Genomic DNA, 13,104 nt, shown 5'->3' on the forward strand with positions numbered 1-13,104 from the left:
GTGCTTGTTTCAGATTGACATCATGTGTACAAGAAAGAAAAAACACTGTATCTCTTCCTTTTTCTCTTGCTGGTGTCCCTCGGTCGGCATTCTGTTGAGAAGGGGCTTTTGCTCATTGTAGTCAATGCACAAATGAAAATCCAGTCCCCTTCAAACATCAAAACCTGTGGCAATATAGCCTTGCAATAAACTAGTGGAGAAGATGGGGAAAGAGTAAAATTGCTGCCAAGTGTGAAAGCCTGTCATGCAAGAGCAAGAAATGCAGTTTATAAACATTTTGCAGAAATTTGGAAGGCATGCTTTTAGGTGGAGAAATCCAGCTCATTTTGCATGTCAAAAGTTCAGTGTGCCCATAGTGTCTCACTGCCAGCTTTGTGGGATGTCAGCTAATTTGCTGAAAATAAGTGAATAAAAACTATGCACACACAGAGCTATGTAGCTGACCATGACTGCACAGGGACATCAAACAGGAACAAATGAAGGCTTCATGAGTTGGTTTGCTGTTAACTAGGTTGGCTTGGTTTAGCCTTTTTGTTATTACTCAGTGTAAGAATGCAGTAATTTGTAGCCACTGGCATACAAACACAGACCCCACCGCTGGCTTGCTGTTTGCAACTGGACCTCTAAATTCATGTGGTGTGAGAACTGACCAGGTCCAAGAGGCATAATTTCAGTAAACCGTAGCTCAGATTGAGCAAAGCCATGCTGTGACAAACTTGGCTTTCTGATGTGTAATTGTAAGACCTGACGTTTGGAGCAGACTACCTTCAGTAAGATTGGGAAGGTGGTAAGAAAGAGAACTGGAGTTTTAAGAGTAATCATGTGACCCCATTTTTATAGTAGGGGTATTGGCTTCTATTTTGTCCACTGTAGGTTGCTATGAAACCAGATTCAGGTTTGCAGCTCTCACAAATAGTGTGGAAACACAGTATTGGTTATTTAGATCTAGGTAAATACAGAATATCTTCAGTTTACTTTTAGCTTTGTGTGGTTTTACCCCCAGTTGCAGTTTCTACTACTTCTTTCCACCTATTATGTCTATCCCCTCCCTTATATCATTCCCATCAATATCCTATTATCAGCTGCTTTTGCTAACTCTGCCTCTAAATTGTTATCATCAAGGGAGGACAACTGTTTCAAGGAGATTCAATTCATGGTGTCAAGCACCAACAAAGATTTAAAGCCAGGGGAAGTGACTGATTTAGGGAAAGCAAGTCAAAGGCTTCAGCAACATAACTCTGACTGTAATGAGGTGTTTTTACTTCTGACTTTTTCAGGGGATGTGAAATGTTTTGGAGAGGACTGTTACGCACTGGCTTTTGGTGTCCCAGCAGCACTAATGGTGTTGGCACTTGGTGAGTGGAAACAATAATGCTTGTAACAGGAGTTACCATTTTTGAATCCATGGATAGATGAGAAAATGCACAAATTCCCTAGCTCTGAAGGGGTGCTGCAATGGGAAGCCCAAGGGTTCAAGGTCATCCAATAATTCCACAATTCAGAGCAGCAAGAAAAAATCCCTTCTTCACTTAGCCATGGGCCGGCCATGGTTTTACTGCAATCCTTTGTTTTGATACTGATAGGAGGGTGGTCTGGTGGGTGTTTCACAATGCAGTTGCCTTGCTCTATAAAGCAGAAGAAGGCAGCAAAATGCTTCTCCTAATGGCTTGCAGCTTTGTCTATGAACTGTGGTCTGAACAGCCTTCAGAGTTCCCCAGCTTATAGAAGAGAAACTTAGGATGCCACTTCTAGCCTTTACACAGGTGCTTTGCAGCCTGGGGCTGTCTTTAATGGCTCAGACCTTTGCATCAGAATCTATGCACCACAGAAATCACAGAAGGAGCTGAATGAGATGTTACTTTATTTTGTTACGTCTCACTTAGCTCGGGTGAAGTAATGCCCACAATTACAGTGACAACTTATTATGTTGCAACAAAAAGCCCTTACTGTCCAAATGTCAGGAGACAGCTGCAATCACCCTCCTTCCTAAAGCTTGCATCTTAGCCCTATTAATGTACTTGTCAAGATTTCTTCTTCAACCCTTATAAAATACTTCACTTTCTTACTTCTTTGCCAATACAGAGGACACCCCATTAGCTTTAGTTTCACAGATGTAAGCTGCTGAGTGGAACATTCCCTTATTACACTACATTCAAGAGTATTTGGCACAGCATGGGGTGACTTCTTATTCAGCTTGTTAGCTTAATTGAGAGACCAAGCAATTGTGTGATTTCACCACTGCATCTGTGATTTGAAAAGTTCATCCCCCAGAGAATGTGGATGTTGCTCTCTCCCCTCAAACTTCCATCAGAGAGAAAAATCAAGACACTGGAGAAATACCACTGGGCCACAGCTGACGTTACAGCAATTATTTTCAAAAATGTGCATGGTCACAGGCTTGAGAAGCTTCTCTTTTCCCCTGTGGCCTGTTCCTATCAGTTTAAGGCAGCACAGGCTCCTCTGTGCACCATCATGATGAATGTTTCTAGCAGAATAGTAGTTGCTCAGGGGAAAATGGACGTGTAAATATTGCAGTTTGGGTGAGGGCATCAATTGAAATGTGTTTTTAGCTAGTATCCTGCTGCCAGGTTCCATGGCTTGCCCAGCAAAGCAGCTCTGTGTTCTTTTGTATCGTGCTAAAATGCTGTTGCAAGTGATATATTTGACTATGTGAGCAGCATGCACAAGTAGAGGAAATACCCTTTCAGCCCTGACTGGCCCTCTCCCTGTGATGGCAGAAAGCGAGGATACATCGAGAGGCAAAATGGGCATATTATGGAGCAAGGCTTTTTGGGCTGCTTCAGTTTCTGAAAGGGGAAGATAGATTGGTATTATTTAATTTCAACTGCCAAAGCTAGCATGGGAACCTCGGTTGCCAAAGGAGTCAGTTGTATTGCCAGAAAGCATTACAGCAAATCTAATGAATCACCTTTTAAAGGCACCAACAGGTGCACAGGTTGATGCTAAAAATTAGGTGGTGCACCTACCCGCTCTGGGTGACATTGGTCAAGTGTCTTTCAGTGCATCTCACATAAAGTGACTTCAGAAGTCTCTCTGACAGTTCTGCAAGTCAAAACTGGATGCAAAATATCTTCAAAGTCAGAAAAGTGCTGAGCTCCCTGCAGTGTCCCAGACTTCTTGAGTTAGGACTGAGGTACCTGCATTTCTCCACTGGCTGTGGATTAACCCAGGCAATTGGGTTAGTTTCAAAAGTTGAGGTTGGTTTGTTATAAGGATTTCATGGTTGGCTTTTATTGTACTTCTCCTTGCTAATGTCTTTGGAATTGCAGTGTGCTCAGAGGCACTCAAAGAGCAGAACAAATAATATATAATCAGATAGCCCCATCTCTGACAGGATTTTGAAGCCTTGATCCAATATTCTTTGTGCTTTGAGGGAGAAAACCAAGAGAAAACAATATCTTAACTTTTATATTTCTTCATGGAACCATACGTGGAGGTAATTTCTGTTAACACCAGGGTGTGATGCAGTGACCTTGGTGGCCATTCCCATTGAAATGTGTGTGAGATGCAAGTACACAGGGCCCATGTCTGATCTGGATTAATCCTCACATGGTTGCACTGAGTCAAGGCTGATTTCCAACATCAACTGCAGCAATTCAATATGGCTTGTATTTTAAAATTAGCCTACAAAAAGACCCAAACCAAACAAAACCCAGCCAACCAACTAAACCCAAACCAACCAAAACAAACAACATAGATGGAGGCAATTTTCAAAGCTTTGATTCCCAGTATGAATCAAATGTGGAGGTACTTGTGCCAAAACAGATCATAAGATGATGATGGTGACTTCCTAGGGATCACACTGCCTCTTGGTAGGATTCTATATTTTATTCCATCTGAAGGCCTTCAATGGATTTTGTATGTTTGTTTTGTTAAAAGTGCTCTATTCTGTAAGGCCCAAGAGCAGAGGATTCCTGGTGAACACAGGAATGGGCGATCCTTATCAGAAGGCAGTGCAGGGTTGAGTCTCAGTCATGTGAATTCCCACTTGGATTATAATATTTTCCAGTTGTATTCATTGCTGGAAGTGGACTGTACAGAAAAACACCACCACAAGGGAATGTCTTACTGGAAGTGTGCAAATGCATTGGTGTAAGTATGTGCCATTCCCTCTTTTTAATTCATGATTCTGAGGTTGCAGGTAAGAAGAGTGCAAAGGGAAAGGAGAGGTGACATTTGGAGTTCTTCTGTGTCCTGCTCCTGGAGGTCTTGTTGATTAGCTATAAGGAATAAGAAACATATTTAGTTGCTAGGTTATTATTTCTGTTGTTTTTACTTAGCTCCATGAGATTGTTCAGTTGATGTCAATAGAATCACTGGTGGCAGACTAAACTGACAGAAAAATGCAGAAACTTGGGGTATTAGATATATGACTCATTCTTTTTGAGCTGAATAATTTCACTGAAGTTTATCAGTTCAGCAGAGAGTAAATAGTATACATTCCTATTATGCACATTCAGCATGTTCATGTAACAGCAAGAAGGACTTGCTGAAGTTGCATTATATCCTTATCAATTATTTTTCAGTGTGTGAGCTGCTTCAGTATGTGGAAAAAATACTCTCTTATTATTAGGTGGATAATGATGTTTCTTTTTTTTAGGAAACCAAACAGCAGATATTTTCTTTTTACCTAGTGAGAGATTTGCCTTGGTGAAACAGGCCAGGTCTTAAAGACAGGGTTTCTAAGTGAGGTCTGCCACTCTTTTTGCCAGTGTGGCTGTGTTCAGTGACTGGAGCACACAGCATAAACAAATTACAAATTCAGTGTCACTGATTTCTCCTTCAGTGAGAAACCGACTTGAAAGCTGGTCTTGGAGTGAATGAAGCACAGGCTACACTGGGGATATGCAAAGAAAGGTCTACAGAACAAGAAGAGAGTGAGAGTTCTGATTTTGACATTGCTTTAGATGATGAGGCATTTGCTCCCCAGCACAGTGGTCAGTCCAACTGGTGCTTTTTGGAAGAGAACTAAAGAAATGACATTAAAGCTTTATGATGTAGCCTGTTTTAAATCAAACATGAAACAATCTCTGGGGGCTGGTGTCAGGTTTGTCTCTAAAAGACAAGCCCATGAGATAGTTCATTCCCACATCATACCTTATGTGGTAGTTTTAGGCTAGGCTTTAAAATTTTTTTCTCACAGGTCTTGAGCAGATTTTGTACATATTCATTGCATTCCATTGTAGATTGTAGTTTTGCCTGGAAATACAGCTTTCATTTGCTTCCACCTGAGGTGGTCTGGTAAATTTAATGTTGGAGGGGGGAAATTTCAACCCACCACACCTTAATCAAACAATGCCACAGCAACTTCCCTAAAGAGAATTAGTCATAAAACACCCAGTCTGAGAGTTTGGAATTTTCCAGCAAAAGCTCTCCAACTCTGTGCCATTTCTTAGATTTGGGGATGAGAAGGGAGGGCAGCCTTGAGTTGGTAATGTGACAAGGGTGGGTGCACAACACAGGGGTGTACAACACAGGGGTGTTACTCATCTGTTTTTCTCCCTAGTTTGCTATTAAAAACCGGCTGAAAAACCGCTCTCGTCAGATTCCAAAGAGGGATCACTGGCTGGACTGGGCGTCAGAAAAATACTCAGTAAGTGATGCTCTATCTGTCAGGTTTGGAGGGGAAAGGGGAAAGATGGGCAGACAGATAAGGGAGAGAGTAAGACTGGCCTGGCCTCATCATGTGTCACAGGCACCAGGCTCTCGTTTGTCCTGTCCCTTCCCACATCTGTACTCTCCTGACCCTTACTGGACAGTTTAGGTGCTGCACTGACATGCAGAAAGGCAAACGTGTCCAGTGTCACGAGTAAGCACGAATAACTGCCATGCAGAGAGAAATAGGAGCTCTAGTGCTTTGTGGCTTGACTCACCTGTTGGCTTTTCACCCCTATCTGACCTTTTTGCCTGTTCCTTTTATAGAAGCAGCTGATTGGGGAGGTTAAAATGGTGACGCGCGTTCTCTTCCTCTTCATACCGCTGCCGATGTTCTGGGCCCTGTTTGATCAGCAGGTACAGTACAGTGCATTGCTGGCCTGTCTGCTGGCTTGCATTTACACCCCTGTCCTTTCAGGGTAAGACCAAAACATCCTGGGGACACAGAGCACCACACTACTGCCAGTTGTCCAGGGGCTTGCTAATGCAGCACCCACCGTCACCACTGGCCATCCCTTTGTGGTTCTGCTGGGTGTCTACCACAGAAGGTTGAGAATGAATGTGTTCTGTCTAATGGCAGATGAACAGAGAAGGGAAAAAATAGAGGAGAATAAAGACTTCCAGCACTTTCTTCTTCTCTGTCCCCATGTTTTCTAGCCTCATAAGAAACCTTGAAGGTTTCACAGCTGTCCGTTTCCTCCTTAGGGATCCAGGTGGACTTTGCAAGCCACAAAAATGAATGCTGATTTTGTAAGTACTAAATGTCCCCAGGACTGGTAAGGCTAGTAGTAACATTACTGTTCTTGCTTTTTTACTGGAGTCCCACAGTACTAAGAGCTTGATGAGTTTGAGTGAGTTGTACTTTTGGTCATTAGAAACATGAGGCTCTGTGCAGCTATCACTCAATTCATCATGACACACCATGGCAAGGAGCCGGGGCTGGGGAGTCAGCAGCAGCCTGAAAGGTCAGGAGTGCTGCCCTACTGGCACTGGTCACTCTGTGACTTTGAGCAGGTAGTTTCCAGCCTGCTACCTCCACTGAAGACAAAGAGGTCAAGCAAAGTTCACACACCCCTTGTAAGGCATAACTAGAGCTGTTGTAGTTGTATATTTGTTTTCTGGTTTACTTGGTAATACATTAAGCCTCTCAAAACCACCAGGAATGTTGTGTATAGGGCTGAGATGTGATGAGGATTAATTAGTAGCCATAAAGTTTTCCAAAGATGTAAATGGAAAATGGTGCAGGGTGTAGATAAATGTGGATTAGCTCTCTGCCTAAAAATGCCACCATACAGGGCTGTTTTCCAGAAACATATTTTAAAGGACCATCTGTCTCTTACCTGTGAATGCTCACATCAGAACTTAGGATTGTAAATGTCCATTTTCCAGTTTTAAATTGACTTAAGTCCCAAAATCTGAGCTTTTTCATTTCTCTCCTGTTAAAATGGGGCACTCAGTATGTGATGCTCATTAGGCTTAATTAATTCAAATAAGGCATGAAAAAGGCTACACCTTGGGAACTATTCATCCACCTCAGAAAGATAAAACAATGAAAAGTCATGCAATCTTTGTGATATATATCTAAACCCTTTGTTTTCTGCTGTTTTGGTCTCATACACTTAGTGATCCATTATCAGAAGATCTAAGAATCAGCAGGTGTCACTTATCAAACTCTCCCTGGAGCAGAAGGCCATATTCAGGGCTTTTATTGTCACACTGACTGGGATAGGTTTTTGGGTTGTGTGTCAGTCTCATCTGCTCTCCACTGGTGAGTTATCCCAACTCACAAAGGTGAGGATTAACTGCAGCCATGGGGTGATCCCATCACTGGGCTTGCTGGAGTTCATATCTGTACCGTTCCATGCTTTCCCCTTCTGCAGAGAAGGGGCTCAGCGATGAAGTCTGGAGTCAACAGGGAATTACTTAGTATGAGATTAAATATTTGCAGACTTGTTTCTTAGTTGCAGATTTGCATAGTATGCACAAAGTAGCAGGAGGGGATGTTTGCCTCCTTTGCTGTGACGGGTGCTTTTCACTCTCCCAGGAGGGAGCTGCCATCAGAGACAGGTAGCTTTTCTAGGGGTAAGCCTGGCAGGCAGGAGACAAACCCCAACAGTGTTTTTCTGGAAAGATATTATTTCCTTCCTAATTTCCCCGACTCTTCATCTTATTTTCAAATGAAAAGCACTGTCTGGAGTTCAAAGAAACACCATCCCCCCCCTGGAGACAGCTCATTGGTCCCTTTTGGGGATCTGGGATTCTACCACCATCCCTGCTGACTTTGTTCCATTTTGGGGGCTGGGTACAGTAATGCAAGGGTGAGGTTTCTTTTACAGCCTTGAGGATTCTTGGCTCAAACCAGGAAGTCACAGTTCACCAAGGCCCATTAGGTGCCCTCGACATAAGGAAGGGGAAAAAAGGAGTTTGTGCAGCCTACTGGCTCAGGCATGGTCTTTTGATACTCTTTTTGGGGTGCTTGGGAGAAATGCCAACAGAGCTCAGAGGGTCCTGAAACTTTAGAGCACTCACTTGTAGGATTTGAGCTTTTCCTATTACAGAAGCAGGGAGGGAGGAACCTCTAAGCCTAACCCCCAACTTGGACACTAACATGCCCATTACTCCCCAGTCACCTAGTTTATGGCTCAGCCAGTCTGAAAGATAGGTCTCAGTGCCTCTCATCAGCTGTGTCCCAGAAGCTGTATATCAAGGTCTGAGTGGATCTTCCTTCTGCAAAACGATTCTCATCAGAAGCAGTGTCCTTAGACAAGAAATGTCAAGAGCACAGTATCAGCTGCTAAAGCCAACATAAAGCATTTGAGGAAATCACCTTTGCTGCTAAGGTCTCTACTGGACCAGTTGCTTATTTACCACATGTGCTGTTATCTTATGGTGTTTATGAATCACCTGAAATATCTTTTTGTTTCAGGGAATATATGTCCTTCAACCTGACCAAATGCAGGTAAAATGCACTCTAGGGTGGGAAATGCCCCTTAGAAATATTTTTTTCGTTTTTCCCCTCATTTTTATTTTTCTCATGGAACAGTGGCCTTGCTCTGATGCTTTTGAAGGTAATAGCAGTGCTCCTGCTGACTGCTGTGGTGTGGACTCTGCCTTATTGCTCACTATCTGCTTTGCAAGCTTAACCTTGGGATTCAGGAGACCCCAAGGATATCTTTACATGGAGGTTGAATCCTGCAGAGCAGTGCAGAGCTACAGGGAGAGATGCACCATAATGGTGGTTGAACCAGTGCTGGCATGTAAAGGATACATGCTGTGTCTCCTTCTAAAATGCCCCTGTGCTGGGGTGAGCATTATACGTGAAATATGTTTCCTTTCTCACTTTCTGCAGGGCAGATGAAAATGTGAAGGCTCCAACACAGCACTGTGTTGTTGTAGTTGATTATAATTCGTATGCTGAGCAGCTCTGGAAAAATTCAAAGCTGTTTTGTTCTCTGAAATCTTCCTTTGAAAGTGAAAGAGAATTTCTCTCTGCTTGTTCTGTGTCACTGTTTTCTTACTCTGCCACTGCTGACTGGCAGACAAACTGCCCCTCCCAGCAGAAATTTAGTTTCCTAGGGGATTACCAAAGTGTGTGGAAGTGCAAGAAATTGCCAGTCTCACAGAACAGTGCCTGTTCCTCTGGGATTTTGCCAGAGTCCCAAGATGTGTCTAGCATTGCTGATTTGTTGTAAGGTCCCAGCACAGCCACTGGAAATCACCTGCCTCTGTTGTCAGTGGGGTTTGTACTCTTTAAAACCATAATGCTTCAGTTCTCTTTTCAGGGAAACTGGACCAATGATGCTGGCTTACCTCCTGGAGGGGATGATATGAATGAAATGTATTCATGCCTGTGAAAATTAAATATCAGAAGCTGTTGAAGTGCAAACTATGATTATATTTTAAAACAAGGTTTTAAAGTGTTTGTTCGTGTCCTTTCTGTAATGGAATTATTTTCTGGAGGACAGTGCTTTATGAGTTTAATTACTGAAAGTTGCTTTCTAGTCACTAAACTCCCATTCTTTTGTATTGCAGTTCTTAAATCCACTTCTTATTCTTGTCTTCATCCCAGTTTTTGACCTTGGGCTCTACCCCCTGATAAACATGTGCAAATTTAATTTCACGTAAGTACTTGGGGACAATGCAGATGCCTCAGTGCTTTTTCTTTTACAGCAAGTGTGCAGAATAGCTTTTAAGGAGCAGAAACAAAGATTCCCATTCACCCTTCCCATTACCTGACTCTACTCCAGCTCCAAGAAGCTGAAGAAGAGCATCAGCCTCTTCCGTAGGCCCTGGAAATTCTAGGGAGGAAAATGCAGTGATCCTGCTCTGTACAGATTTTCCCTGAAAGCAGATATGAACAATGCCTCTTTGAATCTGATCAATGTGTTCTTCACCTTATCACCTACATCATCCTTAAATAATTACCTCCCTGAAAGGTCAGGCCTTGTGGGGCCAAATTCAGTGTCCCATGTAGACTACATATGGTGCTGTGAAAGCAAATTCCATGCTACAACCCAATCCAGTGGGTACATAAGGAAATTTCCATATGGCCCAGGCATTTTATCCTTAGTCTATGTTAGCAAGAAGTGCAGTGCAGTGGAAGCAGACCTCCAGGTTGGTTCTGAGACCCATTTAACACATTTTGGGAGATTTTTTACTTCAGAGCATCTGTAGTCTGCCCCTGTGGACTGATGCCCTTTAGCAGGGGGACTATGATATGTGCACTTGTGGAGTGTTTCTGACAGTGCAGTTTCAGCTGAAAGCATCCAAGTTTCTATGCTTTAGCACCACTTCTCAGTGTGAAGTGCAGTGTGGTAAGGGGCACTGAGAGATTGGCTTAAAAATCATGTTCCTAATCCACACTAAAATGCTGCCTAGACAAAACCACACAAACTGGGGATGGAAGGAGCCTTAGAAGCCTACCTCTTCACCCTACTGATCCCTCCCCATCACACCAACTTACTTGCACCTAAAGTCTTATCAAAGAATATTTCTTCACTGAAAGGGTTGTCAAACACTGGAATGGTCTGCCCAGGGCACTGGTGGAGTCACCATCCCTGGAGGTATTTAAATGGCATGTGGGCCTGCTGTTTAGTGGTGACCTTACAGTGCTGAGTCAAAGTTTGGACTAGATGATCTTGAAGGTCTCTTCCAACCAAAGATATTATGTGATTATTTGACCTTGTCCAGCCCTGCTATGGTGGCCTTTGGAGGTCACATGTCAGAAGCTGTGCTTCTCCATGCTATGTCAGTGTGAGCCTGTGCCTTGGACTGAGCCCTGACTCGACAGATGCCATGATGTTGAGTGACTGCCCGGTGACCAGTTCCCAGCCTATACAGTGCGTGTTCCCAGACCCAGCAGCACAAACTCGTGATCAAGACCGAATGCCGCGTCGTTCCATCCACTGCATGTGGGATACTGACAGGTTGCCAAGCAGTTCAGCTGTAGAAGTGGCTGTGGAAACATTGTAGCCTGCAGGGTGTTCCCCTATGTGGCTGCAAAATTTTAATCCTAATGCAGCACTGAAGAGCAAACTGTTTTGGTTTGGGACTGGTGTGGGGTTCTTGTTTTGTTTTGTTTTTATTGCAAGTTGCAATCAGTAAATGTTCTCTCATCCCAGGGCAGAGTTTGGGTTCCTAATCTGGAACATGAATCCAGACCACAACGAAGAGCGGGGACCACTGAATCTAGAACCAGACTTGTTTCAAATCTCACTAACTCGATACTGAATTTGGACCAGCCATTCTGGACCTACTTTACTCTATGACTCTGGTAGAATTGTGCTAGTTTTGCTCCAGACTCAGAGGCAAACTCTTTATTCTCTCGAAATGTAAATGTATTGGCATACGCAAGAAACCAGAATGATGCCACAGATGGTCAGAAACACTGATGACACAAACTACACATTTTCCTGCTCCTCATTCCTACTGCTGAATAACATGCTGCTTTGCCTTTGCCTTTCCCAAAAGGGACTTAAGATACATCATTTCTAATGCTCCTTCCAACGCCGCAGTTTAACATAATGCCGTGAGCTATTCCCACTAGAAGAGCTAGGGACGAGATAATATGAAACTTGCAAGCAAAGAGCTTTTTTTTCCATGGCATATAATTTTTAATTGGCCTCAGTGCTGGCCTAATACAAAATACTAGAATAGTTTAAAGCTAAATGATTGGCAATTTAAACAGCATGTCATCCCCAGTGCCACCTGTTGGACAGTTTATTACATGGATTTGGCACATCTTTGGCTCTGAGGAATGGTGTTCTATGAATTTTTTTCTTAATGGCACCTCTCTCATTTACTCCATAGACCTATTAGGAAAATGGCAACAGGTATGATCCTTGCAGGGATGGCATTTGGACTTGCAGCTATTATAGAAGTCAAAATCAGTGTAAGTATAGCACATGGGATCCTTCAGAAACGTGTTCTTTCCCTGGAGTATTTTTATGGATGCCTGTTAGTTAATCCTTTTAACCATTGCCTTCCTTGATATATTTTTTTATTCCATTCTTTACAATTGAGCATACTGATCCAGTTGCTAATGATAATTCTCTGTCTACTTTTCCCTCTCTTTCTCTTTGTCTCTGTCTCTAGTCCTTACAGTTTTGCTGTGCCGGTCATCTGTGTTGGTCTATATTCTAGATTTCCATCATCAAAGTGCTTGACAGACATCTAGTTAATGATAGTGATTAATTCTCAAAAGGTAGTTTGTTCTCTCTCCTATTTCTTGCCTTAGCTTGCTTGTATTATACTCTTTGGGTGTGGGTTTTTTCATGTGTGTGTGATGGTTTTGGTTTTTAAACTGAATTACTTTCCTAGTTTAGCATGGGGATGTGGGTTTTTACAAGCCAAATTGTTTCTCCAGTGGGGCAGGTGAATGTGATCACTTCTATAGTAACAGGCATCAGGGACTGATGGGCATCCCTAGACAGAATGGCAGCAAACCTCTTGTAAATCTGATGTTAGCCCCCACAGTTTTGTACCATTTGTTTCTGGCCCAGTACCAGCCTGGTGCAGACTTTGGCTGACATTTGTCTCACAAAAGTGAGTAGAGGATTAATTTTTAAAGCTTCCATGTACACTTGCAGTGTTCTGTTAGAGTGATTGGCACACAGCCCTGGATTAACATCTGCTGGTTCCTCAGGTGAATCCACTGACAAGTCTCACACTGAAATGAGACTTTGTGGGTTCAGGTTATCTTTCTTTACATGAGCAAAGAAATCCTCTCATTGCCACCAGCAGCAGCTGTGGCTGAGCACTGAAGGTCTGCTCTGGCTATGAGTGGCTCCTCCAGGCAGAGGCAAGCTGAGTTAAGGATACCTCAGTCTGGCATGAAAATTTGACTCTGAAGGCCACTAAAAGCTCTTAGCAAAAAGAGGTATAGGATGGCCCACCTTGGCTTGGCTGTGGATAGCACAGGTGAAAAGC

The 13,104-nt window shown here is 43.1% G+C and overlaps 1 protein-coding gene across 6 annotated transcripts in view; it reads left to right on the plus strand.

The window, feature by feature from the left end:
* SLC15A2 (solute carrier family 15 member 2) overlaps positions 1–13,104 on the plus strand; it is an 85,093-nt gene that overhangs the window by 29,344 nt on the left and 42,645 nt on the right. For all 6 annotated transcript variants that reach the window (XM_068138988.1, XM_068138989.1, XM_068138990.1 and 3 more), the window contains 8 exons: positions 1,278–1,355; positions 4,031–4,113; positions 5,528–5,614; positions 5,944–6,033; positions 6,382–6,426; positions 8,603–8,635; positions 9,709–9,797; positions 11,986–12,067. In XM_068138988.1, the coding sequence (XP_067995089.1) occupies positions 1,278–1,355; positions 4,031–4,113; positions 5,528–5,614; positions 5,944–6,033; positions 6,382–6,426; positions 8,603–8,635; positions 9,709–9,797; positions 11,986–12,067 (587 nt within the window). The remainder of the gene's footprint in view (positions 1–1,277; positions 1,356–4,030; positions 4,114–5,527; positions 5,615–5,943; positions 6,034–6,381; positions 6,427–8,602; positions 8,636–9,708; positions 9,798–11,985; positions 12,068–13,104) is intronic.

Source organism: Melanerpes formicivorus, unplaced genomic scaffold (genome assembly GCF_026170545.1).
Source record: "Melanerpes formicivorus ecotype bairdi unplaced genomic scaffold, bMelFor1.0.p_v2 SCAF_5, whole genome shotgun sequence".
NCBI classification, from domain to species: Eukaryota; Metazoa; Chordata; class Aves; order Piciformes; family Picidae; genus Melanerpes; species Melanerpes formicivorus.